The 26,704-nt window shown below is 36.6% G+C and overlaps 1 protein-coding gene across 1 annotated transcript in view; it reads right to left on the bottom strand.

Moving 5' to 3' along the window:
• CRIM1 (cysteine rich transmembrane BMP regulator 1 (chordin-like)) overlaps positions 1-26,704 on the bottom strand; it is a gene marked incomplete at its 5' end in the record, with an annotated part of 91,406 nt that overhangs the window by 54,323 nt on the left and 10,379 nt on the right. Inside the window, 2 exons of the mRNA XM_009869380.1 lie at positions 1,533-1,715; positions 12,527-12,648. Coding sequence (XP_009867682.1) covers positions 1,533-1,715; positions 12,527-12,648 — 305 coding nt within the window. The remainder of the gene's footprint in view (positions 1-1,532; positions 1,716-12,526; positions 12,649-26,704) is intronic.

Here is a 26,704-nt window from a genome sequence, read left to right as displayed (position 1 = left end):
TCCTGAATTTTAGTGATATTCCCTGTTTTAGCAAAATGGGTTAAGTCAGTATAAAAAACAAGTGTTTGGGAAAATAAGATATTTAAAAATTAAAATGTTTCCTAGACTCTTAACTTTGCACCTTTTTGACCTAGCCAAAAACCAATCACACACAGAAAAAATGAAGTGAACTTTATCATTCAACTCTGATTGGCATAGGCATACAAAGAAAGTACAGAAAAGCCATGTAAGACTCGTGTTATTTGCAGTAGTCTTCTATGCCAGTCAGAGCACAAAGTTCCTGGTACCCTTAAAAGGTCAGTAGTGTTTAAAGCTATAAATTGAGCCCAGCAAATTACATTTCCTGATGCTGAAGTATCCTACAGGACTTTGAGACAGAATTCTTCCTGGAGCTAAGTCAAGATGGGCTTTTGTCTGTATTACACAATGCACATCAAATTTACCATTTGCCATTTTAAAATTGTTGCAGAAAAGAATAAAGCATTTATAGTTTTATGATCAAGAAAACATTAGTAGTAATCAATTACCTTGAAAACAATCAAATAGAAAGACAGCAGGTAGGAAAAAAAGGCCTTTCAACTAGAAAAGCGTGAATAGGCAGGCTGTTAAATATACATTGTGCTTTTTACATACATATACACTTGTGTGATTTATATACATTTGTACATATTTAAAAGACTTATCTTGTCAATTTAGGTGTCACTAACATAACCTGAGTTATTAAGGTATCAGATTTTTTTTTCTTTTTAAGTGTTTAAACGAATTAGAAAATTATAATACATTAACGGAGCCAGTTGTCTAGCCTCACCTAGAATTCCATTAAATCAAGAAGGATTTATAGTTAAAACCAATATATATCTTACCATCCAGTCATTCAGAAGTGAGAAAACTGACTTCATTGATTTAGTGCTACAAGCCCTGTCAGAAAAGCATGCAACAGAAACAAGCAAGCCAAGCAGCACTGGATGATTTGATAAAGGAGCTGGTATCTCAGTCAGCTGACCAGAAATTAAATCACAGCCATTACTTGAAAAAGAAGATTGTGCTCAATGATTATAAAATAGCATCCATTTCATTCTAACTACTACGGACCTGACTTCATAAGAAATTCCCATTGCAGGCCTAATATACGCTAACTCATCAAACCCAAAATGAAATGTTAACAGGTTTTCTTGTAAGTGTGAGTCAAAGTTTGCAAAAATGGAGAAATCAGCTTTTAACATTGGATGATGATATGGTATAACTATCGAATAAAAAAGTAGTGCACACTTGACCATGTCTAAAGAAGTTGTGATGCAGAAGGGAAACACAAACAGCTCTGTATAAAAAGAGCAGAGTATCAATGTCAGAGAAGCACCGCGAAGAACAACACAGCACACTCAGACACAGTAAAAATGTAGGAACCAACCGAATTAAGGAGGAATCTGCAAACTTCAGAAGAACAAAATAAAGCACTCGCTTCCTCATTTGCATTGAAAAAGCAAATAAAAAGCAGGAGAATTAATAAGCAAATGGTTAAAAAGATACTGTACCTTCACACACTGGGCAGCACTCTCCTTCTGGCACATAGTACCTGTCACAGTGCAGCTCACCACACTGAGCCGAGAAACAAATAGAGACTCCCCCTTGGCATCGGCAAAAACGACAAGCATCCATCCGAAACATGTCTCCATCGTAATATTCCATGCTGTTAAATATGCAAGTTGGCTTCACTTCTGAAAGAAACACAAACGCACACACAAAAAAACCCCAATGTATTTTACAGATATTGATAAATGGGAAATTTTTCAACTCATATTCCTACTAACAAAAACAGATATGAGAGACTTGATTTGAAGAAAATTGAAGAAAATATACTGCTATTTAAAGTTACTTTCAGAGTAATTATTTCCGATGAAAAGTCTCCATTTTAATAACTAAAATACTGAAGGAAGGTTACAACACTGGTAATACTTCATAGGTGTTAAAATATTTCTCATTCTGTATGATCCACCAGCTACTTCAAATTTTAGCACAGAAAACAATAGATTTTTTCTGGTTTAAGATGACAGTTTGTGATGTTTCTTATGAGTAATCTTCCTTTCTGCAGGACTCAGTACACAGGTGGGTAAGTTGCATGAAAGCTGTCCAGTCCATAGGGATATGTTTTAAAAAACCCCAACAAATATATTTTGTGACTGCACTATCTATTATGCAGAACCGAGTACTGCTCAGTTCAAGCAACCTGGAGCTGTACTAGTCAGCTTACATCTATACTTTTCACAGAAAGTAACTTCAATTGTAATAAATATTTACGTGATCACTTCAGTGTTTCCGAACCACAAGATGTGGTTTCTTGTATGCCTCCACCTACAGCAGAGCCCTAACATATAATTAAAAACAAACTTTATGGGAAACTACAAGCCTCTGAAAATTCCTAAGTGTTTTGGGAAGGACATTGCCTATTTACCTCATTAACATAAAACTCCCCAACAACAAACAAACCATAAAAAAGGATACTAACTAGAACAATGAAACAGTTTGCAGATCTAGCCACTACTTTTTTTTAAAAAAAAAAAAGTAAATTTTTTTTATACTGAAGAGGTTTGGTTCCAGATTATGAAGTAGATCCACACAACATGAATACATCATAAGGCTTCTCTAGGGCTTTTGACCTTGCAGTTATCCTACGTGTACAAAGTTTCCTCCATCACCTATGGCCAGCAGAGAGTATTCCTCTCCATCAGCCTGACTGACACACACCCCCTGCTGTGCAGCCCTACAGTCCAGGGCTGAATCACTGTGACTCAAGACACTGTAGAAGAAATACTCCAAATTTATGTTCAACTATAATACACCACATCTAGTCACAAAGAAATCATGACTTCACAATTTCATCATTACATTACTCAATGACTTAAGCCTCTGCCCTCTTCCTCACTTCACAATAAACTTTTGGCTTTCTGCAACACTAGACCAAGATACCTGGAAACATCTACCTGAAATAACCCAGTATCTAATAAACAGATGTAATTTTTTTGGAGGTTACTAATCTAGCAGTCTGAAAAGCCAAGAGTTTTCCAAACAGGAAGCTATTTATTTCAGCATAGTCAAAATTAAAAGCATTACCAAACTGTAGACAAAACTATTAAATTTCATTACATCTTAAATACACATAGCAAAGGAAAGGAAGGACAGTTGCCTAAGTTGCTGACTTCTGTAGAATGCAAGGAAAAGACTACGTACATGTGTAATGCCTAGCCACATAGGGCTGAAAACTATCCCCATTTTGTGGTCAGGTGATCTTTCTTTTTCGGTTAGTACCCAATCTCACATGGGAGATGAAAAATATTTAAATGAAAATTCAGCATTTGCACATTCCTTTCCACCACTCCATTTCTCTTATTTTGGGGGGCTAAAATCTTTTCAACTGAGTTACTCTTGACAATGCTATAGGTTTTCTTCAAAACTCTAAATTGTTTCAAGGAATCTATTATTTCAATTCACATATGTTTATACTGAGCTCCAGCCTCAAGTCATTTAAAACATTAGAGTTGAAACTTGGAAGTATCCTGAGCAATGTTTAAGCTTTATACGTCTGTTCTGTCTTAAAGGCATAATGCAGAAAGCAGTATAAAAAAAGAAAAAAAAGAGGAGGAAATACCACTGTGTCCGGGAAAACAGCTATGACCTCATTATAAAGCAATTCACATAAACAAACACTTGAGAAATATTTCAAGTTTATGCAGCTCAAGCTGTTAGTTTAAAAGACCTTCTCGAAAAGAAAAAGTGCCAACACAACTCAAACAGACTTTAATCCATTTGCTTCTGACTTTACCCTTTTGATGACAGCTTCCCAGGTTTTTTACTGATTTCTGCCCCCTTCCCAAAGGTAAATCTGAATTCCTGCCTAGTTAGAAGTAGAAACATCATCTTCCATGAATTATCATTCATTTTTAAAATGTCCAAACAAGATCAAGCAAGTTACTAACTGTATATCCTGAAAGGAAACTGTGTGTTACTCCTACAACAAAAACCACCATAGAATTTCACTAGATGTGTACTTTTACCATCCAGATTTATGACAGTGTATACATTCACACTAAACTGTTGACCTAAGCCTACACATCCAATGATGAGACAAGGATTATTTTTGTTAAAATCGTATGTGAGACTGCAGTCTTAAGACTCAGTCAAGCCAAAACAAGCACTAAATGAAGAACTTTAGCTTTAGATAGTCATAAAGTAGAAGCCTAACTAAAGAGTGAGCATCACATTGTGGAATTGTAACAATGTATTTCTTCTGTCACTACATGCTAGAAGATTCTCTTTTTATTTTTTGAAAAAAGTGCTAATTTTATTGCCCTACTGATCTACATATGGCAGCCACAAAGGAGCAAAAGAACATAATGCTAGCATTAAATAAACGCATCTTTTCCTAAAAGCCAGTTGTCATGAATATACTATTCTGCCAATAAAGAGAATACTACAGGTAGAATTCTTCAAGTACCAAAGGTTTGCTATATTACAAATAATTTAAATTGCCTAAACATCCCAAAAAGCACAAAGCACTTAAATGTCCCTGAAATCCCAAATCCCTTTTCTGATGCAGGTTACCACAACGAAACAGTGGGCACGAGACAGACACCCAGGCCATGGACTTATGAACATGAATTCAGCATCTGCCAGCTATCAGATAACCCAGTAATACAAGATTGATCCCGCACAGCCTCACGCTACACAGACACAAACCATGATTATTTCTCAAGATTTATCTCCAGTCTGAACAGCAAACACACACAATCTGTTTTATCAAATTAGTTTGCTAAGTTATTTTACCTTACACTTTTAAGTCTAATTAAACACAGTTCCGTTGGCTGAACTAGCCCAAGGTAAAACTTCTGTTATTGAGATTTCTGTAGTTTTTCAATACTTGTGGTTTTCTTTGATTAGTCATGGAACAGCTCAGAAAGCACGCAAGTCTGGCACCCGATCCCTTCCGAGGCAGCAATTCTGCACACGGTTATGCCAAGTGAATGAGATGCTCCAGGCACCAGCTGTCTGTAGGCAAGTTTGGGCATTTGCTTTTGTATTATCAAAAATTCCAGCCCTCATGATGCGGAAGCAAGATTCAAAACAATTTGCTCTTCTTGACTGCAGCACTTGGATGTTTCTTCAGTATACAGAAGTATTTATACCAGGCTCTTGGAAGGAACTGGGGCAAGTGCTGTGAACTTTCGATTAAATGAAAGGGAAGGAAACTGGTAAATTTGAATCCTGTGTCCCTATAAACAAAATACAGAAAAGCTTTCCATTTTTCAAAAGCTGCGCTGATAGGGAGTTTAGAAAAGAGAAGGATACATTTCACTGGAATTAGCCCATAACAATGTTAAAGGACAACACACTGTGTGCTTTTGTTTCCTTGGAAGTATATGAAAACAAATGACGTAGAAAAAAAAAACAAAACTGGGTTCTTACTCTGCAGGCTGTGATGCTTAGTGCAGTGTATTCCCTATTAACATCATTGCAGGACTATTCTGAAAGTCCTTTGGTCCTGCATCTTTTAAAAATGTCATCCAGAAACAAAGAGACAAGAATTGAAACACATCTATAACTATTTTTTGTAAATCAATGCAATTATTTATGCATGTGTTTATACAATTATTTACACATACTTGCATAGCTTAAAGGAAACGTTTTGTGAAACCTGCAGTCTGTAAAAGGCATTAAAAGATACTTGGGACGTGAAGGAAAATCAAATTCTGCAATTCACCTTTAAAAAAAGTTGAAGTTTCTATAGTAAGGTTTCTAGCAGAGGAAGTCCATATCATCACATTATAAACAATATTTATATCCAGCTGCCACAATCTATATACAGTGCTGACTTTCAAGAACAGTCTTAAAATTTTCTCTCCAGCTCAGCAGCAGATCTCAGTCTAGTAATCTTTAGGCTTCAGAAGACAGCTTTTGTGTAGGTTGATATATGTGTCTTATTCACACACAGTAGACAAGACTCTATGTTCCCCATAGAGACAGAAGACATATTTCCATATTTCCCATATTGGGTGGAGGTTCCATCACGGAAAAGAGTAGGGAGAGATCCCAGAACAGAGTCAGTTCTATCTTAAACATGCTCAGCTTAGTATTTTCTTTAAAACTACCAGCAATGGAGAAACTGCAACGTGCCTGTTAAACAATTCCACAGTTTTAACTACTGCAACTAAGCTCAAATCATTGCAAGGATAATTCAGGTTAGACAGAAACAGCAAACGAAGGCAGTTTCCCAAGTTTCAATACTTTTCCCATGTTTAAAGTATATGTCCTACCTCTTTTTACCTGCCTCCAATATACAAACTTGTCGCTAAGTGGACTCATCCTGGGTGTCCCACCTCCATCCTTTCTTACAAATAAAATGTACACATTTCTTTCTATTTTCATTTTTGTTCCTCAAGTCTTGCTTTTCAGTGTTTGATTGTTTCTATGGCTTTCCTCTAGGCTACGCCCCCTTTTTTCTACACCTCCTTCTGGAAATTAAGCACCGCTATATTTTAGCATCTTGTAATAAATTACAGCCCTACCACAGAAAAATTCCAGGACAACAAAAGGCGGTGCCAGGGTCACCAAGGGCTGTGGCTGTGCTCTAAAACCCCCCAACAGTGACAGATTTTTCTTGACAAAATTGCCAAGCAATTCTTGGAAGCAAGCCATGTTCTTCATAACAGAGGAATGTGTTTAAATCCCTGTAGTCTCTGTCAGTGTATCACAGGAAAAAATACACATTGTGATCTGTTCAGCCTTAGGCAAGTTACCAGGACACAGGCATCTGAAAATCTCAGCCCCATTAAAAGGTACTGGTATAGCCCATCATTCCTTCCTAGTATATCTGTGATAAGCCTCTAAGGCATGAGAGAAGTTAAAAATGGCAGGAAAAAAAGAATCCCCAAACCGATGATATAAGGCTATGGTTTGGCCTTGTAATGGGTCTAACCACTTCTTCTATTCTTTGAGAAAAATACTGAATTATAACCTTGCCTTCTAAAGTGTTGGTAACCTTGTCCAAGTGTCATGTCAAGTAAATAATGATTTAGAATATCACTTCTATACTACCATGTGATCATTAGCACAGCCTGAAACAGCACTATAAAAAGGTTCGCAAGTCTTAAATCCCAAGGGCAGTTGTCACCCTTTCTCCTCTGGATCAATGTCAGTTACCTTTGTGCATGCATGAGGCAGCCCCACTTTCACTGGACAGGCAATGACAGTCCACACCAAAAGTGCCCTGAGGGAAAGGGATGTGAAGTTGGACTCTAAAGCCACTCCTGGCAAGGCTGGACTCTCAAATCACAGCTCACATGAGACCGTGGCAGGAATCAGCCTGGTGCCCCCGACCTTGGACCACCTCAACACATTAACAAGGACCACTCTCACTTGCAATTTACAATCTTTCATAAAGCAATTGGAGACTTTTAAAATAGCAGTTATATTCAAGTAAACTCATTGAGAAGTGGAAGCCCCAACTGATAGAAGGAAGCAGCTGCAGGATGCCTGGTAATTGCTCTCTCAGGTTTCTAAGGCAGAGCTCACAGTCAGTATGTGCTTTAGCACAACTTACATTCAAGTGACCCATACATCAATCCCTAATTAGAGAACAGGCAAGTTCAGATACTCTCTTGTTTCCCAACAGTGTTAACTCTTGCTGCACCTGCAGCTTTCAGTCTCTTTAGATTCACTTGTTGATGCTTGTAATTTAATGCTGAATCATTTTTTTTTCCCGGGATCGGTAGACAAAAATCCTGGTGAGTAATATATTTGGGGTGGATCAGAAGAAACTTTGAATTCACTGCTTTAAAGTGCAGGATTTTAGGAAGGATTGCATCTTGGGAATCTCTTGCTCACCCTTCCCTAAATTTGTATCATATACTAACTAGTATTCCCTAGATGAAAAGCAGATTTCAGGTAAGTGCAGGCAGGGAAACTTCACAGCAATGGGAATATCCTGCCTGTAAACAAAGCAATACACACTCACTTTCACTGAAACGCTCACTCTGTTACAATGCACTGGAACCACACAACAGGCAAAGCCTCATTTTCAGTTTTATATATTAAGATGAAATTATTTCCCATGTTGCTGTATTTTCTAACTACCTCTCTCAGGAATGAGTACATTTGACTACAGATGTAGCTCTTTCCTGAGAACTTCACTGCTGAACACCACTGTGCTAATCTCTGATGCTCACATGCAACAAGCAGTGGTGTATATAGCTTGTATGAGCTCTCTCTCTAGCTATATGGCAGCCAGAGATTTAAATTTAATAATTCACACTTCAGCCTCCTGTAGGGTAAAATTGTGTTATGAGCATGACCCAGGGCTTGCCCTATGGGTCATCAACAAAGTAAGATCAGAAGAGACATCCAACCAGCCATCTTCTAAACAAAGACAACCGACAAAATCTTATCAGTATTGCATTGTAAATCAGTGTTTACTAACAGTTCCAGAGAATTGCAAGGTTTAATTAAACAGTAAAGAAGCTGCTTCTGACAAGGAAAAGGAAGCAAGAAACAAAAAAAAGTTGCAGCCATCTTTATTGTCTGAGCTATCATTTTGACATCCAAAGAGCAGGCAGGGTATGCTCTGCGATGGCCCAAATACCCATATGTATAATGGTCCGATCTCTGCATATATTCATGCTTAAAATATCACACAGAACTATCAGGAGCATCAGCTTGCTGTAATATATATTTCTTTTCTTGTCACAAATGAGAAAGTTGTTCTCAGTACTTTCTAAACTGTTTCCTGTAAAAAAAAAATAGTTCAAGAAGAAGCTCAATCTATACAAAGATTGAAAAGCCACAGATAGTAGGTAATTATTAATAAGTTCCAATTAAATCAAAATATCAGCACAATTTCCAAGCAGGAATAAAGGTTGTTTTAATTGTAAATAAGATCTATATAATTATACAACAAACTACGAGAAACAGCAGATTGCACATGATGGGAAACATAAGGATGCAGCCAGTATATATCTGAAGCATAAAAATAATGATTCACGCATTGACTTACTGCTGCATTTAGAATCAAAAAGGAACAATGCCATGATGTGCGACTGTAGAAGTTTCTCTTACCACAGATTAATTAATCTGTTCTAAGACAGATTAATTCAAATTTAGTTCGAGAGTGTGTGCATTGGTAACAAAGATAACCGCACAAAATCTACAAATATATCATAGGGTTTCTAAATCAGTTTCATATTAAATCCAGGAAAAACATTTGTGAAAAAAGGACTGATCTGTCCTAAAAATGCTAACAAACAAGAAAAAGGACATACTGCAGAATTTCTAAGACATGTATTTTGCTGCCCTTATTCATTAACTACTCATTCAACACTGTTCAATGCTGTTCTGCAACAAGAGCAGTTCTCTTTCCCGCACAGTAAATGCAGCCTCCCCCTGCTCTCCCTGAACATGCAACTCTGCATCTATCACAGTAGCACACACTTGGAATAAACATTGCAGAAGGCTGGCCTGCTTTAACACTCCACAAATGATTAGGGCTACCTAAATTCTTGGTTTAGTTACCCCAAAACATACAAACCGTATTTTTTACAGTCTACGTACATATGTTCATAATGGATGCCTTTATTTTAAGGCAATGCAGATGATCGATACTATTCTGATTGCCTTTTTCCCCTCCTCCCCTGCCCCAACAGAATGATTTACTGCCTTTTTCCTCTCCTCCCCTGCCCCAACAGAATGATTTAATTCTAACGTTACATATATGTCATAACAGCAGAAGAGCTATACTAATGCGACTGTGCACGAGTCTTTTTATTCCATCCTCTTGTCTGTTTTCAGAGGTTTTCAAACACAGAAGTGATGGAACTCGTTGGTAAAACTGATTACACAACTTCCCCACTTACTATGTATAAACTCATTAACTTGCATTTGATTAAAACATACTCTTTAAAAAGACATCTAATCCTAATTGGAAAGGATGAAGATAAGGAATTCAACATCTTCCCGACAGTTTGTGCCAACAGCTAACTACCCTCACTGATGAGAACAGCATGTCCTAGAACTTACAGATTTGGCTCTTGTTACTTTGATGGCAGTTTTTTTAATGAACTTAAGAAATTGATCTAAGCCTATCACGGTAAGATATTTTCTCCATCTGTCACTGATATCTGCTATATCTCTTCTGTACTAGTTAATTGAATATAATATCCAGCTCTGTTTTATAAAAGGATCTCAAAATACTATCACTTTCATGAAGAAGATTCCCCTCTCCTCTTCATTTTAAACTGATTAAAGCACTTGCAGGTATTATACACATAATTGCCAGTTTATCATTGCACTTGACATTTATCTAGTAAGTTTTTGTCATAATTAGTTTTCTAGAAATTTAGAGGTTTTAGAGGTGTGGCTTGCAATATCTACCCTTGATATGAGAACCACCTAACTATTCCAAAATGCACTTGAAAAAAAACGCATTATATGGCAACGCAGATCAAGTTCTATGACCACTCTGTCCTCTTTGCTAACGATCTGCCACACAATCCAAACATCACAAACAGAACTCCTCATGAAGAGTTTCACAGTTGCTCCAAAGTTAAGTACAAAAATACTTATAATCTTCAGGCTTCTAACTATTTCCTCTCTCCAGAATGAAGCATCATTAAGTATCATAAAGACAAATGCCCTTTTGGAAAGAATCCACATGCATTTAACTTTTCTGACCAAGTTTCTCAGAGGTATTATTATTTTTATTGTTAAAAAAGAGAAACATGTAAAAAAAAATTTCATACTGGCCAATAATATTTTAACACTGATGTTTTAAAGAGGTAAGACGAAAGATTATCTTTTCCTACAAATCTTTCTTTTCCTCCAATCTGGCCTTTCTGTTTCCCTCTGTGGCATCAACTTCCCTTCAATTTTTTCTTCCAATTTACTCTGTCTTTATAGGCTATTAAGCTAAAGGTTAAGAATGAGAAAGTCTGAGAGGCAAAAAGAAATCCTGACCCAACAGCAGGTTGAGTCTTTGGAATGAGTTATGGTCAGCCATAAGGCAATGACACATGGGACAACAGTGCTAAGACAGTCCAAATCCACTATTAACAATGAAAAACGAATATAACTTCTTCTTGGAAATAGGGTATGAAAACGACTAAGGACAAAAGAAGCAGGCAATTCAAACAGCTTCATCTAATGCCTGATAGAATATCTACTGCAACAATTTTGATAGCAGTACCCACAAATAATTTTCAGACTGAAGAGAAACAGGAATATTAAAAAGGTGGTTTGTACCTGTGAAATGTTTCACACCAGCAAAGACATTGTATAAGAAATTGGCTTCGCATTTCTTTCTCAAAGTACTAAAGTAAATCCTGAATCAAACATTGTACTGAGGTATATCACCCAAATCAAATTTGGAAATAACAGAATGACATGAACATAAAACAAAGGAAGATAAGTACTACTTTGTATAACAGGTAGCATATAAACATAAATTAGGTAAACTGCATTTAATTCTAAGGAATCTACAACCTCATCCCAAATAGTGGAAGAATTAATGTGAAAGCTAAAGAATCTGCAATTCTTCCTGATGCAAACGTTTTTACACATATGAAAGAAGTTAATTTTTATATATATCGTCCCATTATATGTCCTTAGTATTATTTTTGAATCAGGATTTGTGTAAATATCAGGAACATTTTCCTGAGGCAATATCTCCCTCTTTATATGTATTTATGAAAAAAAGTAAAATAAAAGCTGTTTCAAACGTATGATACATGGACCAATAAACAAGATTTAATATTAAATAAATATTAAATAGTACATACTGCACCAACATATAACATTTTATGCTCAGAAATTATTAGCATACCACTTCAACAGGATCTTTCCCCTTCGACCTGGCAATAGTCAAACATTTAAGTTTCTTCTCAACTCACTATATATAGCATTTATACAGTTCTATATATATAGCATAACAGTCCTGAGATATAGTCGCTTATATAAACAAATTCAAAGTTTTTAAACATTTTCTTAACATTTAGATCAGGAAGCGAAGAATGTGAATCAGTCCATTCTTACACTGACTTAAAATTTCCAGTTCGTATGTTCGTGTTAAAAACTACTTTGCAAATGCTTCTTAAAGCAAACCCCGTAGGCTAAACAGTAAGCAAAAGCAGTGCTGCAACAAGCAGTCGCAGTGCTTAGCAAAAATCTCACTTCTAAAAGGATTCTAGTGTTTGTTACTGGCAAAGTAGTGCCTGAAAAATATACAGGGAGGGATTCTTGCTAGAACTATCAATCCCTGTGTCACAGGAAAAAGTGCTTTAGAAATTAAAGAAACATGACAACTTAAAAACGACACAGTTTGCCACTTAAATATCTTCAGCTGAACTTCCAGCTCCTTCATACTGTACAAATCTCAGGAAAATTACTTCTCTTAGATCTCTCTTGACAGCATGGTAAGATTAACCAAATGCCCAGCGTCTCCCATAGACCAATAAAATCCTCTCCAGGTGCAAGAGAAAGCTTCACGTACCATTGACACATTCAAAGACATCACAGCACTTGCCAGGTGTTCCATCTCCACGCGAGACTATCTGAGGAATGGAGCCTGCCTCGCACATAGGGAAACCACATAAACCAGAGAGACACTCGCATCTGAAACCAAAGAACAGTAAGGAAAAGCCCGTAAATAAATGAAGCCATGTATAAGGGGAAAGAATAAGCAAAAGGAAAATGGAAAGCTAGAGCACAAGTTCCAGTGGTATCATATTCATATCTTAGAATCATATTTTTATTCACCCAACAACCGAGAGAGCTCATCAACCTGAGGTGATTCTTTACCCATCTGACCTCTGTTTGCTGGTCAAGCAAGCAAGAGGGTGGTAAAACACCCGCGCTTCTCTAGTGCTGAACGTAAAAACGTAGAAAACTAGTTCCAGATTATTTGAAAATAATTGGATTCTCCAGACTTGCAATTCTCCAGTTCTCCCTGAAAAATCAAAACTGGTCACACACTAATAGCAGTAACTGCACTCATTCATCAGAAGAGTGTTCTCCTTAGGAAACTGTACTATACCCAGTTTCTATACAGGAAATAATTAAAGAGAAAGGAAGACCATGCAGAATCATTAAATCTAAGCCACATGAAAATAATCACAGGTTCTCTTTCGGTGTGACGGTGTTGCCCTCAGCTTGTGGAGGGGCAACCAATTACATGAGAGGTATATTAAACACTGTGGTTAATTTTAGAGATTGTATCATTCTAAAAAGAATGTTTTCTCCATGCAAGTAGTACTTATTTCCTTATTTAAGAAAACAGCCTAAAGAACGAGAAGACATAAGTTGCAGATAAATAGTTATGAAGGTTTCCATATTCTTTGCTTTATGATTAACATAATACTTTAAAAGGCAAACACATAAGACTTCAGATAATTTTACATTTAACAGAGTTCTTGCACCAAACAATGGGCACATTACATAGATATGAAGCAATAATTCAATAAAATGCAAGACCTTATGAACAGAGAAATATACAAATATAATGGCTGAGAAACTTCATTGAACAGCACTTAAATTTTTCAATTGCAAATCTGATTTTTTTTTTGGTAAAAAATACTTGTTTATTAATTTAGCATACTACAAATATATATGAATTTCAGATAAAAAAAGAGAACTCAGTAGAAGATCCTGTAATTACAAGTGAAAGGAATGAAAATAAGAAATCTAGTTGTTAATTATTTCAAATATTCTAAGTATTCCGAGACAACCACCACATTATATCACATAGTAACAAGCATCATCAGCACTTAACGCATTTGCTTATTCTTTATGCTTAAAAAGCAAGAAGTTTGCTTTTCCTCTACTATGCATGTCTTCTTAATTGCCCAATAGCCATTTCATCTCAGATCAGCTTTCAATAAATGAGGAAAAGTCATCTCTCAGAGAGGATTTTAGTATCTCTCCCTTTAAGTTCATCAGTGTCATATTCTTCACTGTCAGGTATTAGAAGTCTGCATGAAGAAATGCAAGTAAAGGAATCTCATAGAACCTTTCTTATACTATCTTAAAATAATTCTTAAAATATTGCATTATAGCAGCATGCTACTATAAAGGGATAAATAAGTTCCTAAAGCCCAGTATTAACTATATAACTTTTCACAAATAATGTTAAAATGTCAAGATAAACTGAACCATTTAACTCTATCTGCACATATACTACAGTATAGTGATAGTTTTAAAACGAGCATTTCAAGTGTTTTTTAAATATTCTGCTTACCATAACAGTAAAGCATAATGAACCAAATGAACAAAAAATTAGGAGTACAGAGACCAAAGTTTAATTTATCATACCTTTCCTTTTGACATTTTCTTCTCAACTTATTTGTAAATACAGAAAAGAGGCAATCTATTTTCTTTACTGCATGCCCTTTGCCTTCAGAGACACAGGTGGAAAAAAAAGCATTACAGGTTCAACTACATGGGATAAAAAAAACCTCAAAGAATTTGTGTCAGATTCCCTTTGGGATGATTGTATGTAATCTTACAGAATTCTATATTAACATCTTGACTTTTGCAGCCTCATTTAAAAAATGGGGGAAGGGAGATGAAGAAAAAAAAAACCTCAAGTACAGGAATTTGCACCTTAACCCATCTAGCAGACATTGCTTTGGAAGATGCTTTTCTCTTGTGAGAACAAAAACCTGAGATAAGCACCTACATGTTACTAAAGAAGGAAAAAAAATCTTGTAAAACATATAAAACAAAAGAAAAGTACAGACACAACCTGAAAGCTGTATTAAAAGCCTAGATTAAAATACTAGGTTTTACTTCAATCACTCTATATTCAATACACAGACAAAATAAGTAATATATATAATACATATATATATATACATATATATATATATACAATACAGGCAAAATAAGTAGATCAAACTTTTTAAAATTCTCATGTTTTCAGGGAGAAAATGGCACACATGATGGAAATATAGCTGTTTCCAAGTCTCATGAGCTGAAATCACAGCTCAGTGCTGTCACTGTAATCTTTTTCAGAGATACCTCCGTCTTCTCTAGTTTTTGCCTCACATTCATTATAACTGACAATTTGAGTTGCAGGAGATTATTAAATGATTAGATTAAGAACTTGTACTTCTCCTCACTCATTTTCTTCCCAGTCAACTGCCTTAAAAAATCAACAAAACAAACACACAAAAACCCCACAAACCCACAAACAAAATAATAACAGCAAAAAGATTCACCAGACTAAGTAATTTAAGACAAAACAATCTTCTAGAAGGACTGAAAAAGATGTTTAGAAGACTGATAGGAGTCAATGTTCCTTTCTGCCGAGGAGACTCCCTCCCATTTAGAGTAATCAGAGTATTGCACACTCATTGACAGTGCAAGCAAACAAAACCCCATCATCCAAAATTTTATAAATTGACTTCCCATTTAGTAAATAAATAATCCAAGCAAAGGAGAAGGTCAAAGCAGCAAATGGTCTCAGATGGACTTTTAAATAGTCTGCATTCTTTCCAGCCAGCTCTGCTAGGAAAACCTTTGACGATCATCCAGGTTATTAGCATGGAAAACATTGTTTTGGAGACAGAAGTCTTTCAGGAAGAAATCCAAGGAATTCTGGTAGCCGAGCACAGCTGTCATACTGCCAAAACAACAACATCTGGAAATTCAGATTAAGTGATCCCGTTCCCAGTAACAAAGCAAAATGAGTTTAAGAGTACTAGATTTTTCTTAAGTGCCTTTCTGAGCAGAGGGACAGACAGAAGAGAAGTGGTCATCCAGCTCTGCACTCTGTCACAAGCAGCTGTCCACCTGCAGGGTATACGTATCTTAGCCTTGGCATCAAGCTTTAGTTTTCAAGGCCAGACTGTGATAAGCCTGTTGATAGTGGCCATGGTTCCTCTCAAAGTAATTTCTATAAAGTTTAGCTGTTCTGACAGTTGATCGGTAAGGCACAGCGTTGCTTCTGAGCTGCTCCCTCTATAACTGTACCTTGCCTAAAGAAATCTGACACAGCAGAAGTTATTACAAGGAAACCTTTCCGGAGAGAAGACAGCTTTATACATCACCTTCTCTCTTCATGCAACCTGCAGTGACACCACTGCAACATCAAATAGCACAGCAGCATCCAAAAGTTCCAAGATCAAAGGGAGGTCAGTACTTAAGGTACACTGTCACTCAGTGGCTGCTCTTCACACACCTTATTAGCTAAGGCGCTAAGGAAATACACCTCTTGGGATGTTACATCATCACAGCACTCAAGTCAACTTAAGAAGGACACGATCTCTTATCAAGGAATAACAGTCCTGTAAGGGAGTACATTGTCCCCTAATAGGAGGGCCCAGAAAGAAAACAAAAGGAGACTCAAACAGTCATGCAAGAGACTTCATGGAGTACAGCCTGAAAAGATGGTGAGATGGCCTTGAAGGAATCCCAAGCAAGACATCAGGTGTATTGTAATTTTGAAAATAAAGAACCAAAGTGACAGGCAAAAGGAATTGTTTCTTGTTCTTAAGGTTAAAAAATGCAAAAAAAAAAAAAAAGTAATAACAGCAATAATCCTAGAAATTTCAACAACTGAGCAAGGAAAACTTCAATATATAAAGAACCAGAAACAAGACTATGTTCACTAACTAATGCTTTACAGATTGAGAAAGGTAACTGTTTCTATAATATAAATGGCATGGCTTTAATTTTCGTTTCTTTTCTTTTTTTCTTAACTTCTTCAAACCAGAAATAATTTCATTACTTGTTTCTTTTATGTTTGAGGGAGATTTTTTGTTTGGTTGGTTTTTTTTATCTAATAATCTGTCTTTTTCCTTTGTGTCACCAACAGTAGGAAAAGAAAAAGGAAGAAAAAAATAATCAAACTGAACACTTGTAAATGATAATTTTCGTTTAAAATCTAATTATCTTGGTTCATTTACTTCTGTTATTAAACAGATGAAAAGAGAAGGGCTTGGTTAGCCTCGGAAAAGATGTTTTGATGATAGGATCAAAAGAGTTCTCCAGGCACAAAAGCCTAATGGCTATGAAAATTAGAATGGGCACCCCGGAAAAAAAAAGATTTAGTAACAGTGAATGGGAAGGTTGGGCCAGGGATGTGTTGAGGAGAGGGATATTTATTTTGAGGATCAAAACAAAATTAAGTCTAAAGTACTGAGACTAGAGAAAAACATCCCACAGGAATGTGATGTATGTTTCCGGAGATTTTATCATGGTCCTTTTTTTTTTTTCTTGCAGGAATCTAATACAATTTGCATTAACATTATTAGCACTTGTATTATCTAAATGTAGTAGAGGAAACTCCCACACATCCGTTAATAACAAAAGCACTTAAGGATACTATAATATAAGGAACTTTCAAAAGAGAAGTCTCAGTATTGTCAAAGCTTGATCAACTAGTGACAGATTAAAGAGATTAAATGGAAGACCCTATCATCAAGCACAGTGTCTAATGAGCTGACAATATAGTAAAATGAAATATTAACATAACAATGTCATCCCCATGCGTTGCCTGATCTAGTTGAGAGATGTCCCTGCCCATGACAGGGAGGTTGGATTAAATGATCTCTAAGGTCCCTTCCAGCCTAGGCCGTTCTATGATTCTATGAAATCAGCAAAGGATTATGGCCATGTTACCCCTTGAAGCCATGATATGAGTTAAGTAGGCAGGATGATGAGCTTTCAACTGGTCAAGATATAGCTTAACGAATCAACCAAATGCTAGTCTTAGAAAACAAACTCCAGCCCTACACAGAAAGTGACACTGCAGGCAAAGACAAAGCCATTGGGACACCTCCATCCAAGAAGTTCAGGTAGAATTTTCCTAAATCTTCAGGCGTACATTGTGAATTTTAAAGATTAAACAAACCAGTAATGAAAATATATTCCTTTTCCTTGGAAAGCTTTTAGCATTTTATTTTGGAGATCAATAATAAACATATAAAAAGAGATGCAGAAAAACTGGAAGTTGTACATAGCAGTTATTATCGGACCGCTATGAAAATGCTCAGAAGTTTTGCATCACTTGTATATAAACTGACTCATCTGAAATTTCTTCCTATTTTAATTCTTCAGGGAGTTTACTTACGAGAAATCAAAGCTAGTGTGCTCCCAAGTAAGAATTCCTTTCTAAAATTCTGCATATTGTTACAAACAGATACCCAGTATAACAGTGCTTTTTTCCATGTGTATAGAAATCTTTTATAATATAAATATGAAGTGTGTATAAGGGCAACGACCTAGATTTAATTAAAGATACTGTGAAAGCGAGCAGGTTTTTGTGCATCTTTCGCATATTCTTAACACCAGGAAATAGCAAATGGATGCTAAACAAGGAAAAAATAATAAAAATCAGCATTCACATCAAGTAGATTATCATCTTTCCAAGGCTTATTAATACCCAAAGACTTAATTTGTCTAATTTGTCCTTGATTTCATCCTTTGACTAATGTTAAATCAACTGGTCTGCATCACAGAGGGATGAGACGGGGAAAAATGGACAGTCACCTGACCTTGGATGTTTCCAGGGACAGGGCTTCTACGTTACCTCTGGGCAAGCTGTTCCGGTGGTTCCACTATCCACACTGTAAAAAATTTCTTCCTTATTTCTAGTCAAAATCTACCCTTTCAAGTCCATTACCCCTTGTCCTATCACAACAGGCCTTGCTAAAAAGATTGCCCCCATCTTTCTCATATGTTCTTTTTAAGGTCTAAAAGGTCACAATAATGTCTCGCCAGAGACTTTTCCAGGCTGAACATGAACCATCTCAGCTTTTCCTCATAGGGGAGGCTCTCCAGCTCTCTGATCATTTTTGTGGCCCTCCTCTAGACCTGCTCCAACAGGTCCATGTCCTTCTTAATGTTAAGGGCCCCAGATGCAGTATTCCAAGTGGGGTCTCACCAGAGCAGAGAAGGGCAGAATCACCTCCCTTAACCTGCTGGCCACGCTTCTTGTGATACCACCCAGGATGCAACTGGCATTCCGGGCTGCAAGCACGTATTGCCAGTTCATGTCCAGCTTTTCAACTGTTGGTCCTCCCAAGTCCTTCTTTGCTGCTCTCAATCCCTTCAAATCCCAATCTGTATTGATATCAGAGGTTGCCTGACCTAGGTGCAGGACCTTGCAACTTGGCTTCGTTAAACCTCATGAGGTTCGCATAGGCCCACTTCTCCAGCTTGTCCAGGTCCCTCTGGATGGCGTTCTATCACGCAGGCATGCCACTCAGCTTGGCGCTGTCTCCAAACTTGCTGAGGGTGCACTCAATCCCATTGTCTAGGTCATTGATGAGGATATTATACAGCATTAGTTACAATACAGACACTCTGAGGGACACCACTTGTCACCAGTCTCTACCTGGACATTGAGCCATTGATTACTATCCTCCGGAAGCAACTATCCAACCAATTCCTCATCAACTGAACAGTCCACCCATCAAAACCATCTCTCCAATTTAGAGAGATAGATGCTGTGGGAGATCATGTCAAAGGTCTTACAGAGGTCCAGGTAGATGACATCCATAATTCTTCCTTTCTCCACTAGTGTAATCACTCCATCATAGAAAGTCACCACGTCGGTCAGGCAGGACTTGCCATTAGTGAAGTCACATTGGCTGTCTCAAATCACCTCCTTGCCCTCCACATGCCTTAGCATAGCTTCTAGGAGGGTTGTTCCATGATCTTCGCAGGCATAGAGGTGAGGCGGACAGCTTGGTAGTTTCCAGAGTCCTCCTTTCTACCCTTTTTAAAAATGGGTGCAATGTTTCCCTTCTTCCAGTTGTGAGGGACATCACCTGAATGTCATGACTTTTCAAATATCATGGAGCATGGCTTTGCAACTACATCAGCAAATTCCCTGAGGACTCTGGGATGCATTTTGTCATGTCCCACTGAGTTATGTATGTTCAGGTTCTTCAGGCAGTCATGAACCTGATTTTCTCTTAAGAGTTGGAGGGACTCTGCTCCCCCTGTCCCTGCCCTGTGGTCCATCCACTTGAGAGGTGTGGGAAGAGAGGCTACCAGCAAAGACTGAGGCAAAATAAGATTTTGAGTTCCTCCATCTTCTCCTTGTTTGTTGTTACCAGATTGCCAGTTGTGTTCATCAGGACGGTAACACTTCCTTTGACCTTCCTTTTCTGGCTGACATACCTGTAAAAGCCCTTCTTACTTTCCAAGTTCATCTTCATCTGTGTTTTGGAACTCCAGCTGTGCCTTGGATAAATCAACTAAGAACTGTTCCATGCTGTTTTCATATGAGAGAGGCCAAAAAGCACACTCTCCAAAAGGGGCAAATATGACCTTCCTGAAAATGTGGCAAACCATTAGATGATCACTTAGCTTCTGAATTTATTCCTTTATGGACTAATGAGGCCTGAAGATTGCCTCAGAATCCTAGCATTCCTAAAACCAAACACCTCCCCCTTCAATTAATGAGACCTTTTTCATGTAGTGGAAACCATGAATGCAGGAACTGTAAACCTTTTCTAGAAATACGATTCTTGGAATTCCACTAATGCCATTTTAAAGAAGAGTAGTGAGAAACTACTTATTATTTTTTAATTGTCCACAATCTTCAGTTTCACTTTTAAAATATTTTTAAGTATTTTAAGAAGGAAAAAAGGAAGAAGAAATGCGTTGCTGCTGAAGCCTGACAAAAAGTTTCCCTGCTATTTTCCAAAAGAAACACAACTTCGAACTCTTTTGATACAACCTAATTAATGTTGATATTATCTGCCCTGAGAACTGTCAGAAATTGCTTGGAAATTCTTGTGTCAACCTCCCCTCTAAAATGCAAACATCCAAGTGATAATTCTATTACTTTTTAATGCATATGGGTCTCCTTAGGCATCTGTGTAGTTGTGAGTTTGAAGATAACTAATCTCTGCGATACAAACAGAAATTTGCCTGTTCATGTCAGAAATTATTCCAAACTAAATCACCTGTTCAATTTTGAAACAAGTTAACAAGCTGAGCAAGTAGAAAGAACGGAACAAAACAGAGTGGGAAGTCTTTGGGAGAGGAGGGAGAGCAATATTCAGTGTGATCAAGGTATACTCTAATTCTTAGACTGACACACGAAAACAAGAATTTGTAACAGAAAGATACATCTACCAGCTTACTATAAATTGAAAGAGTTCAAACACTAGCTTATTCTCATTCTACTGCCAAGCATAAAACACCATCTAAAAGCAGATACAGTTACTTTAATATATCTGGGTTAAGGTTTATTCTTAACAGTGAAGGAGTACATATACCATTAACACAGAACATGATCAGACTAAAGTACTACCTATATGCTTCCATAAAAAAAAAATCATACACACAAAAATAATCTGTTTGCATAACTTCTTCCTCTGCCTGTGCAAATGCTTGTTTCTCTGCTTGTGGTTAACGTGCTCCTTCCTTTAGGTATAATTGTCCTGAAAGTTTTTGCAATTGAATATTTCCAAGAAGTTAGTGAAAGAACATGGATGTATTTTTATCTTATACAACACAGCTGCAACAAGTTGAACTTATAAAATATGTAGGCAGGGACTCCTATATTTACAATGTCTTAAAACTTCTACAGAAGATTGACATGCTATTTCTTCTGAAAATACTGTCATGTTTCCTCTCATTATTAGAGGTCTCTGACACTCAGAAGTCAGCCATCAGGCTCCAGAACAGTCTTGTTTCAAGAGCTTCTGTTCAAGTTTTATTGAGATGGCTTTTAAAAAAACAACAACAAAAAAAGCCAAGCCAAAACCTTACCATCTTTTTCTCATTTGCGGACTTCAGGAAAATCTAGTTGCTTGCCAAAACAACCCACATTGTGAGGCTGGATGCCAAAGCAGTAATAACTATTGACACACTGAGACCATCTAGGAAGTGCTGAGGCAGCTGTAGTAAGGGAAGAAGAAGAGGACTGCCTGAACTTTGAATGCATGAGTTCATTACATCTCCTGGAAGATCAACTTGGAAAAGATGGACATGGAGTATGGGTCACCCATAAAGGTCACACAGATGCCCTTCTATCCTTGCTCTTTGTGGATATTTAGTACAGTGTAGTCTGTAAACAGGACTGAATACCACTTTCTCAGCAGACCTGAATGAAGAAAAATGGTATTCCTGCAAAAACTATTTGCTATTTCCTAACTTTTGCGTATTTCTAAGAGTAAAATAAATGAAAATGCCAAGACTTATGTTCATGTGTTATGAAAATTCATGAAATTGTACCGTTCTATTTAGCCTTATTATCAATTGTTAAACAAAACAAGACTGAAAGCCTGAGCATGATGTGGGATGAGTTCAGCTGGCATCAATGTACAGCTTTCATTTGATACAAAACCTGTCTCCTCAGTAAGTAACTATCTCCAACACTAAGTGTTACAATACCATGGTATTGGATGGTCAGATGATGACAAAATGGTCTGCTAGAGTTAAAATATACGAAGAACAACTTGCTTAAGTTGTCCATGATAGCTAGAAAACTGCTTCTAAGATGCCGACGAAAGAATCGAAAGCATAGCAAAGCTGCTGCAGAAGCCTTAACATCCTTTTGTTAGACCTTTGGTTGAGCTACCCAGGTTACTCAGAAGTCAAGTGAAGAATGCCTTTTAAAATTTACTCTTTTTCTTACTATTTCATCCCTTGAAAGGTAATTTTACTTAATTAAATATAATCAAATCTGGTTTCATACAGTTGGAAGTTGTATTCAATTTCTATTCAAATATAACTTAATATAAACATTAGGTAAAAAAATATTTGCTACTACATCAAAGTATTAGTCTTTTTCTGGAGCTGTATAAAAATACTAGTATTTAAGAATGGAGGGTGTGGGGGGCTGGAGCTGAGCTGTTTTCTAAGTAAAGCTTTATAATTGAGGTAAACAAAATGCATATATAGATTGTCCTTCTGACCTTCCAACAGGGCTGAATAGGTGATTACAATGCAAAACAATATTTTACTATATTGTCCAGAAAACTAACACTTTTGCTGGTAAAGTACATTTCATTTACCATACTACAGACCAGACTGCAGCATTGACATTCACAGCAGCCTCAGATTGAGACATTTTAGCCGCAGATAAAGAAAAACCAACAGGGAAAAGACTACTCAAACACAGAAAAAAGAGTTCTATGACTAATTAATTTAAGAAACTTTCTTGGAGGTTTTCTTCTAAACAATAAACTTATAATCCTACTCCTCCATGCTACTCAAGCCAATTGAGAATTCTGCATTCGCAGTGCCATTCAGCTATCTGTAACTAAGTGACAGTGAAACGATCTGATTCAAAGAGTCTTCATTCGCTCCTCTGTCAAGCTCAAGTCTTTTGAGCTCCAATCTTGCAAGACTGCATGTGTAAAAAGCTCTTCTTCACTTTTTCGATGTACAAGACAGTCATCGTGACTTGTATTCCTATTTCATTTAGGTTTATTAAGCAGTTCACTGCTTTGAAGGTTTCTTTCTCTCTGTAACTTATCTGCTTCTGTTACACTTCATTTATATTTGTTTTTTCCCCTCCTCCTCCCACGGCAACCACCTTGAAACTGCTTTTTTAAAGCTAAGACTCAGAAAATAAATGACTGGAGATTTTGATGAATAGACATGTATCAATGATTTCTGAACTTTTCTAACCTAGAACACATTCAGGCTTATGGTGTGAGCTTTTTTAATAAGCATGTCAAGCAAACCTATTACTGGGATGCTTTTTGGATGCTTCCCTCCTCTCAGAAGGTTGTTATTATATCCTATATTATCAACAAGATGTTAAAGCTAGCATGTGCATGTGGCTAGAGTTCATCCCAGGAGGTAAAGGACCACAGTGCTGACACATTGGGACTGATTCGCTTACAAAATCTGTGGGAGGATTGGTGTGGAAAACCTTCTTCAATGTTAAGTAATTTGGGGAAGGGGATACGTTTCCATTGCATAAAGTAAACCTTGTGAGGTAATATTATTTAAAAAGTCCTAGGCTTTTGTTTGTTTGGTTTTTTGGTTTTTTTTAGATTTGTTTGGTTGGTTGGTTTTGGTTTAAGCTAGAAACCAATTAAGGAAAAGTATTGGCGACTATAGAAAGAAGCAGTCCTGGCCAGATTTTTAAGGCAAACTTAGTATCTCCAAAACACAAAACTAAGTTTCATAAAACTGCTTCTGTCAAAGCAACATCGGTTGTAGCTATAATTACATTCTTTAATCTTCAATTCAACCTTCTATTAGATTTCCCACCATTTTTCTCAGAACTGATATTAAGATAACGAGACTTTAATTACATAGTTTTTGTTCTTTTTAATACTGGCATAATAACATCTTTCTAAGTTCCATAGAATTTTTTTTATTTTGGTTTATTGTGTTTTATTCAATGACTGACCAAGAATAGCTTGGGAAAGCAAAGAAGAAAAATCTCTGAGATTCTGAGGTAAGAAAGTACTAAATGAATCTTGAAGTTACCAGATTTTGAAACAGACAAGAGCAGGGAGAATGGAAAGTGGAGCAAGGAAAAAGACTATACTTACATAACATGAAGGGAAAATAGCACAGAGGCAGAGGGCTAAAACTAGAGCAAGAAGCAGAGACCTGGTAAAGACTAAATTTCCAAATTTTCCTAATAGAGAGCCACCAGAAAGTAAAAAAAGGTAATCCAAAAATATTTTGGGCAAAGCTATCCAAACATGCCATTTACTCTGCTGTATATAATCCTATGAAAAATGTACAAAACCATGTGAGCAATAAAGATATAAGCCAACACTAATCACTGAAATAATCCCATGTTGTAACAGTCCATTCTTCATCAATAGAAAAAATTAACCCAATCTTGATAAAAGAATTTTACACAAATAAATTCTCAAAGGGATCTGAAAATTTGAAGAAAATTCATTCACAACAGAAAAATTAAAAACATCTGAAGATAATGGATTCTGTACACTTCATATTGATCATATCTTCATTTAACATGACAGACTTGTATTAACAAAACTGTGATAACTTCTCTGTATGAGCTCTAATAGATTTTTATTTGATAAGCTCCTTGAAGAAGACAGCATCTTTATCAAATGTACAGACAGACATACCATCTAGCTCTCCTAACATAGGAAATAGTTGGAAATTTAAGGTAAGTGTTTCATGAGGGTCTGATGAAAGCTGAGGCAAGTGGTATTTTTATATCAATGCCAAATCAGCAGGCTGTTCTGTTTGCAGTACTGCATTAGAAATCAATGTAAAATTAAATGTAACCTCTGAATGCAAGTACAAGAACTTGCAGTATGAGATACTTGTTCACCATTCCCACTTTTCACCTGGCATTGCTAGAGAAGTTTTCAATATTATGAATGCGCATTCAAGAGCTCATTCATTAAACAAATGCCAGCTTAACCCCAGACTTAAGGATCTCTGCTCTTCTAGCACATTACATACAATAAACCAGACTAGAACAAGACGTGGGACGTAAGTCAATCTGCTCCTGCTGTACATGAAGTTGTCAGCTACTTCTTAACTGGGCCAGTGACATGTCATCCATCCCTAACTGTGACACACTTCTTGATGCTTCTCTGGTTCTCCAGGTATAAATCCTTTATTTTAGTGGCAGTAAAATAAACTGTTTATTGCAATTTATCTAAAATCTATACTCTTAAAAATATTTGTATGAATTTTAAAGACAATGAACTTGTGAAACATTATGTCTTTTCTTTTAATAAATTATTCTTAAAAGTACATTTAAAGTACAGAGACACTTCTTTTGAACTTAATTCTAAGGATTAAGAAGAGAGATGATACGGATTTAGGTGATACTAAATTGAATCACAGTCAATGCAATGTTAGTGTTTAATCTGAATTTAGTAAGAATTAAGGAAAAACCATCTCCTCTTTGCCCAGAGTCATTCTTTCATAACTCTGCACTTAATATTTGACTTTTTCTGTAGTTCTGAAACGCAAGTCTCATGTCAGATAGAGACCATGCCTTCAAATATAAAGCTTCAATGTTTTCTCAGATCTGAGGAAACACTGAATGTGAATCCAAACGGTTGACTTTTATGTTCCAGGTAACTGAATTTAGTTTCCTCTTCTGCTCTCTTTCTTTTCATACATATACTTCTCTTCCCTCTAACTTTCATCTAATCTTTCTTTTTTCATTCAATATGCCTGTATTGCTTTATTTCCCCTTTCAAGTAATACCTTTAGCTACAGCACATGAATGATAAAAATGGCACTGTCTTCCTTAAAAAGGACAGCAACCTATTAAAATCTAAATACATTTCTAGCAGGCACACAAGTAAAGCATCTATACAATCTTATTGCTGCCAGATTCAAATTTTCTTCTCTTCTTCTCATCTACTCTTATTAAAAAGTGTATTATTGCTTTGGCTGAATTAAGGCAATTCAAAAATCTAGCAATCCACTTAATAACTATATACAGCAACACAGGCTGAGTCACAAAATTAAAAATTAATAGAGGAGTATAAGACTCCTTTAATTGTTTCAACCTGTCTGCAGGCTCAGGCTTGGTTATGTTGATTATGCTTTTTTGCAGTTGTACGCATCAAGGAGGACAGAGATATTAACACAAAAACCCCTCAGACTCAACCATAAGACTTCAGGAGCTAACTAGTCATCTACCCCAGCTCAGATTCCTCATTAAACTCTGATCCCAGTAATGCACAGTAATCTGATTTCCAAGACATTTCAGTGCAATTTGAAATTATCTTATAATTCA

This window comes from Apaloderma vittatum, unplaced genomic scaffold, assembly GCF_000703405.1.
Source record: "Apaloderma vittatum isolate BGI_N311 unplaced genomic scaffold, ASM70340v1 scaffold20305, whole genome shotgun sequence".
Taxonomy (NCBI): domain Eukaryota; kingdom Metazoa; phylum Chordata; class Aves; order Trogoniformes; family Trogonidae; genus Apaloderma; species Apaloderma vittatum.
The sequence above is the reverse complement of the archived record's forward strand: the minus strand, read 5'-3'. Positions and strand labels throughout refer to the sequence as shown.